General features: G+C 53.2%; 1 protein-coding gene across 4 annotated transcripts in view; it reads left to right on the forward strand.

Moving 5' to 3' along the window:
• The window catches only part of LOC102258756, an 18,452-nt gene extending 12,015 nt beyond the window's left edge, over window positions 1-6,437 (forward strand). For all 4 annotated transcript variants that reach the window (XM_005877841.2, XM_005877842.2, XM_014549109.1 and 1 more), the window contains exons 7-10: window positions 733-843; window positions 1,664-1,783; window positions 2,020-2,136; window positions 5,288-6,437. In XM_005877841.2, the coding sequence (XP_005877903.1) occupies window positions 733-843; window positions 1,664-1,783; window positions 2,020-2,136; window positions 5,288-5,491 (552 nt within the window). In that variant the 3' untranslated portion in view covers window positions 5,492-6,437. The remainder of the gene's footprint in view (window positions 1-732; window positions 844-1,663; window positions 1,784-2,019; window positions 2,137-5,287) is intronic.
• The last annotated feature ends 481 nt before the right edge of the window (window positions 6,438-6,918 follow it).

Here is a 6,918-nt window from a genome sequence, read left to right on the forward strand (position 1 = left end):
GCCTCCTGCACGCCCCACACTGGGGATCGAGCCCACAACCCGGGCATGTGCCCTTGACTGGAATCGAACCTGGGACCCTTCAGTCCGCAGGCCAACGTTCTATCCACTGAGCCAAACCAGCCAGGGCATCTTTGATTTTTTTTCAATTGCATTAAAATATTATTTATCCTGATTACTGAGGGTTTTTTAATTCCCTCTTGAGTTTAACACCTTAGTTGCCGCCATGCTGTCCTTCCCATTTTCGAGATGAGAAAACTAAGGCTCGGAGAAGTGAGGACACAGCGGAGGTCCTGTGTCTTCCAAACTCAATGGGGCCTGGAGGCGGTACTGTGCTCAGCACGGCGCGGTGGCCGCAGCCTGGCTCCCCACTGTCCTCCCAGCAGCCCCTCGAGGCCAGGAGGGCACAGGCCGATGGCTTTGGGTCTGACAAGGAAAACGGGGTTCTGGGGGCTGAGTGGGGGTTCTGTCCCCAGGCGGCCTGGACATGGCCTCTGCGGCATCTCCTGGTGCTTTCAGTGGCCCCGCCTCCCCCTCCCCCCCATCGTCACTCAGACCGCCCTGGGCAGTGGGCTTCTCGGGCCTGGGCGGGCGGACATGGCCCCTGCGGCATCTCCTGGCCCTCTCAGTGGCCCCGCCTCCCACCCCATCGTCACTCGGACCGCCCTGGGCAGTGGGCTTCTCGGGCCTGGGCGGGCTCGCTGCCCCGAAGTGACCCAGCCCTTCTGCCCACAGACCCTCAAGATCCGGCTGTGCCAGCTGCAGAAGAGGTGTCACCGCAGGCAGGAGCTGCAGTGGCAGTCGGGACATGGTGTCACCTTCCAGAAAGACACGGGCAGCCATAATGTGAGCCCAGTCTGCTGGCCCAGGGGCGGGGCAGGGGCGGAGGCTGCTGTCTCCTCACCCCCAACACACACACACACACACCCCACTTACCCCCTTGCACCATGGTGACTGCTAGCTTTCGAAGGGCTTCTCTAAGATGGGGCAGGTGTCACTTTACCAGCGGGAAAAACTGCAGCCACAAACCCATCTCTACCAAGAACCGGAGCTGGGACCCCCGGCCCAGGCCCAGGGCCCAGCATATGCTGGCTGCTTGATCAGTCCTTCTGTCATGCCTGTGATGAATAATAATGACATTGAAATGAGTGGTTGCTGTGCACTATCTTTGATCATTACCAGGGAGGGCTTAGCCCAAGGCCTGACCCAGAATAGGCACTCCGAACTATTGCTTGATTTTACCCATACCCATTTCACAGATGAGAAAAGTGGTGCCGAGGAGAGCAAGTCATGGTCGAAGTTCATGACCAGGGCCAGGATTTCTGAGCTTAGGCTCTTGAGCTGCTTCTTACTGGCCTTCGGAATGTGAATTCCTGACCCCCGCCCCAGCCCTCACCCACGAAAAATGCTCAGAACTGTGGCCTCCCAGCCTCAGGGGCTGGGCTGCTGGAAGGACACAGGGATTTAGGCCTGGGGCCCAGGGCTGCTCTGGGCACACTCCACCCAAGCAGGGTGTGGTCATCGGATGTAGGACCTTCCCAGGCCCCGGAGGACCCTAATTTGGAAGACATGAAAGTTGGGGTCTGTGGGCTGCTGGCCCCCAACCAAGGAGCTTGGAGAGGGAGTAGGCTGGCACAGGTAAGAGCTCCTTCTGGGTCTTTTTAAGGTGGGAAGCAAGGCTGCCGCAGCTGATTGCCACCCCAGAGGCCTGAAGTCCAGGACGCAGGCGCTGCCCGGAGTGAGGAGCGCTGGGTGCCTCCAGGCCCCTGCCCAGCCCCTGCCCCAGGTGTGGACCACCGACATCTCCAGCCAGGAGGACCCTCAGACCCTGCAGGCGGGAGGGACTGGATAAAGCCCTTGGGGAGTGGGGCACAGACCAGGATGAGCAGGTGGCTCCTGGCTCCCGATCGCTTCTCTGACCTGGGAGAGCTGGGGCCAGGGGGCCAGGGGGCCAGAGGGCCAGGGTATCCTGGGAGAGGGCTGAGCCGCTGCCTCCCCCTCCTCTTCCTGCTCCTCTTGCAGAGCCAGCTGCTCAACTATATGCAAATGGCCATCGACAACATGGCCCAGCAGTGCTGCTCCTCTGACTGTGTGGAGCCCAAGAGCATGGGCCTCTTCTCCAAGCTCGACCTGATTCAGGTGAGACTCCCTGCTTCCCAGGCTGGCCCAACCTCAGCCGATTCGGGGTGCATTTGTGGTTAGCCCCCCATTAGCTCCTCTCTCCACGGCTGCATGGGCTCCTGGACTCAACAAATTTATGATGAGCACCTACGAGGTGCAAGGTCAGAGGTGGGTGTCAAGGAACTCCTGCCCTGCTGGCCTTTATGTGCAGCCCCCCACCCAGCACATCACACACACACACACACACACACACACTGTGTACACACTCATACAGACATTCACAGGTGCTCTCTGCACACCTAACATACACACGAAACATACACTGACACCTGCACACACACACACCAAAGTGCACACACATGAGGTCCCACATTTACACGTGTGTATGCTGGGAGGGGCATTTCGGTGAGTAAGGGAGCTGTGTGACGAGACCTCAATTTTAACTTAAGACTCTCAGTCAAGTCCAGGGAAGTGTCCCTTCTCACTGCCCCGTAGGCCCAAACCCCCATCATCATAACGCTGATGCTCAGTGACAGGGAACATGTGACCACATTGGCTTCCACTGACAGCAGAGCATATATATTTATTTTTTATTTTTAATCACAATATTGTTGTGATGTAATTCAGATATCATAACATTTCCCCGTTTAAAGCGCCCACTTCAGTGTTTTCAGTATAGAATTGCCCGACCATCATTAGTATCTAATTCCTGAACGTCTTCATCGCCCCCCACAATACATGTTGCATCTGGCTTCTTTCACTTCACGTACTGTCCTCAAGTTTCATCCGTACAGGAGCATGAATCAATACTTCCTTCCTTTAAGTGGCTGAAAATAGCCCATTGTTTGGCTAACCCTCAATTTGTTTAGCCATTCATCAGTTGATGGGCATTTGGGTTATTTCCTTTTTTTTTTTTTTTACTGTTATGAATAATGCTGCTATGAACATTCATGAACATGTTTTCGTGTGGACATGTCTTTTCAATTACTTTGGGTATACACCTAGGAGTGGAATTTGAGTCATGTGCTAACTATGTTTGAGGAACTGCCATACTGTTTTGCAAAGTGGCTGCATAATTTTACAACCCTAGGGTCCATATATGCGGCTTCAACTTTCCCCATTTCCTCCGCAACACTTGGTATTATCTGTCTTTTGCAACTTAGCCATCCTAGTGGACGTGAAGTGGTATCTCATTGTGGTTTTGATTTGCATTTTCTGGTTGACTAAGATGAATGTTGAGCATCTTTTCATAAGGTGTTTATTGGCTGTTTGTATATCTTCTTTGGAGAAATATCTATTCAGATCCTTTGCGCATTTTTAAATTGGATCGTTTGTCTTTATTGTTGAGTTGTAAGAAGTCCTTACCTCGTCTGGATACAAGTCCCTTCTACAGTATATGATTTGAAAACATTTTCTCTCATTCTATGGATTGTCTTTTCATGTTGATGGTATCCATTGAAGCACAAACGTTAATTTTTATGAATCCAATCTAGCTATTTTTTCTTTGGTTATTATGCTTTAGGCATCATATCTTAAAAAAAGAAAGAAAGAAAGAAAGGGAGAAAGAAAGAAAGAAAAACATTGCCTACCTAATCCAAAGTTACAAAGATTTATACCTAAGTTTTTTGTAAGAAGTTTGTAGCTTTTGCTCTATTATCAGATTTATTATCCATTTTTAATTAATTTGTATATGATATAAGGATCCAATTTCACTCTTTTGCATAAGGATATTTATTTGTCCTGATACAATTTGTTGAAAAAATGATTCTTCCCCCATTGAATTGTCTCCTCGCCCTTGCCCAAAATCAATTGCCCATAAAGGAGAAGTGTTGCCCTAACCCGTTTGGCTCAGTGAATAGAGCGTCTGTCTGCAGACTGAAGGGTCTCAGGTTTGATTCTGGTCAAGGGCATGTACCTTGGTTGCGGGCACATACCCAGTAGGGAGTGTGCAGGAGGCAGCTGATCAATGTTTCTCTCTCATCGATGTTTCTATCCCTCTCCCTTCCTCTCTGTAAAAAATCAATAAAATATATATTTTTTTAAAAAAGGAGAAGTGTTAGTTCTGGACCCCTTTCTATTCCATTGATCCATTTGTCTGCCCTTATGCCAGTACCACCCTGTCTGGACTACTGTAACTTTGTAGTAAGCTTTGAAATCCGTAGGTGTGAGTCACACAACCGCGTTCTTGGTTGAGGTTGTTGGACTCTTGTAACAGGCATGTCTCGCATCTCGAGCGGGTGTTTGGTGGCTGGGTTTCAGGCATGGTGTGACGAGAGGCCCAGTAGCACCATCAAGGACCTGGCCTTCCCACGCTCCCCTGTCTGCCACCTTCAGTACTGGCTTCATCCCAGCTCATGACTTGCTTTCCTCACTTGAGGTAGGTTCAGTGGAGACATTCAAACAGGATCCTTCGCTTCTCTGGAACCCAGAGAGGCAAGTCCCTTCCCCAGTGTTGTCCAATAGCAGCAGTCAGCGGGGAGCAAGCCTGCATCCTAGTCGAGAAGCACTTCTTTTAAGAACGTCACGGGCAGTAGCAGGGCCCCTCTGTGGCATCGCTCAGAGGCACCATCCATGTTGAAGGCCACATAACTGGCATCCCCTGGGGCTTAACTCCTTCCGGTTGCAAAATGAATGACGTGATTTTGAAGAAGGGTGCATTTGTCTAAATAGTTACAGTATATTCATTCCATCTTCCCCTAAAAAAGTAATGTCAAGGGGTCCCAGGGGTCTCCTGTACTAGTCACCCAACCTAGTTTGAGAGACACCTGCATGTGCTCAGCTTTGTGCTGGGTAAAGAGCTGGGGGTGGGGGGAGATAAAGGGCTACCTGGTCCCCAAGAACTGAATGCCTCTCAGGGAGGGAGGCGAGGGCAGCCACGGTGTGTTTTATGGAGGAAGCAGTGGTAAGAGGCAGGCAACCACCTTCAAGAAGCCACACAAGATCTGGACTCTGAGTCCTCCAGCTCGGCCACCACTGGGCTGTGCAGCTTCAGGCCACTCACTTAACCTCTCTGAACCTAGGTTTGCTCATTCACCAATCGTCACTGATACCACACCCTTGCTAGGGCTCTTGTGAAAGCTAAAGGAGATGTAGGCAGATTTTAATGGTGCTTTGGTCCCTGGGGAATGGTGTCAAGAATAAAGAATGAGAGGTTTGTTTTTCCTCCTAGAAATTTATATTGGACAAAATGGAGACCGTGAAATTTATCGTACTGCTCATGGAACCCCGTGTGTGCTGGACAGGCGGTAGACACAAAGACCAGGGATTCAGAAGTCACCCCAGACCCTTCAGGAAATGTCCGACGAGGCAAGATATCATCCCAAGGGCCCCCGTTCCCACCACCGAGCCTTCAGAGTGCTCCTACCTGCGCTGACCCGCCGACGGCCACCGGGCCGGCCGGCAACACGACCATCTCCTGACCTGCTTGGCCTCCTTTTCTCACCACCAGCGCCCTTGAGTGGGTGGGAGCCAGCCTGGGGGCAGTGAGCGAATGGGTGGGGTCCTGGGGCCAGCTGGGATGGGGCGCTGTTCTCTATGATGGGGGGTTGACAGGGATGAGATGAGGTCTGCCTGGGACCATGGGGAAGAGAGAGGGGTTCCTGAGTCAGAGGCAGCAGCCAGGTGGGAAGTCCCAGGCTGGAGACCAGCAGCCAGGAGCCAGGACTGCCTGTGTCACCGGTGGGTTCACCTGAGACCAGCTCTGCCTGGCTGGCTGGATGCCTGAGTCACAGACACTCTTGTAAAGAGCCGCCCAGGGCTGTAGGATGCAGGAGAGCCCGCCTTGCACGCAGCAGACTGGGGAGCACAGAGGGCTGGAGTACTGAATTGGGGGGGCGGCATTTCATTACTGGTCCCAGAATCTGAATTCCAAGTCAGTGCCTTCTGCCCACCCCTGAGGGTCCGGGAGAGGCCAGAAAGGAGTGCTAGTCTTCGGGAGGCCTTGGCACGGCCAAGCCCCTCTCCGGCCGGTTTTCCCACCTGTCATATTGGGCGAGAGGGTCTCAGGGAGGCCCTTCCCCAGGTTCACATTCTAGGTCAAGGCTGGAAAAGCTTGGTCTGCACGGAGGGCGCTCATTTGGTTTTATTGTGTCGCTGGGGTCAACTCATCCCAGCAACCAGCGTGGCTGTGAAAAGAATTCTCCGCTGGAGGTCTGCCTGCCAGTGAGAGCTGGTGTAGGTGACAGTTGAAAGTTAAGAGGAGCCGTTTAGCGGCCAACTGCGGTAAAGCAGCAAACGAACTGTCAAAGGGGCGTTTCAGAAAAGATGCTGCTACTCCCTCCACAAACGCGGAGGTCTGCTGTATTCCAGGTGCTGCTGGGAGAGGGGGATGGGAGTGTGGTCAGGTCTGAAGAGCAGTTTAAACAGAGGGGGTGTGAGGAGGGAGCATCCTTTTGAGTTTCTGATCTCACGAGCCTTTGGGGATCAGAGGTCCTCTCAGGTCGGGCTGGAGGCAGGTTTCAGGAGGAGGAGGTTGGGGGGGGGACAGGGGGGCTGAAGGAAGTGGAGGAAACATAGGGTCGGGACTTCCAGGTTGGCTACGGGTGGAGGAACCTGCTGGGCAGTCCGAGCAGGCGGGCTGGGAACCCGTCGTGGGCCCTGGGCCAGGCTCCGAGCTCGGGCTTCGGTCCAGAGGTCACACGTGAGGATGTCTGGTCCATCCGGCCGCTGTAACAGAAGACCGTGGCCCGCGCGGCCTCACGGCAGACATTGGTTTCTCCCAGTTCTGGAGGCTGGGAGTCCAAGATCAAGGCAGCGGCAGGACTGCCCCGTTCACTGGACTGTCCTCTCGCTGTCCAGCCA

The sequence above is a fragment of the Myotis brandtii genome, unplaced genomic scaffold (assembly GCF_000412655.1).
Source record: "Myotis brandtii unplaced genomic scaffold, ASM41265v1 scaffold535, whole genome shotgun sequence".
Lineage (NCBI taxonomy): Eukaryota > Metazoa > Chordata > Mammalia > Chiroptera > Vespertilionidae > Myotis > Myotis brandtii.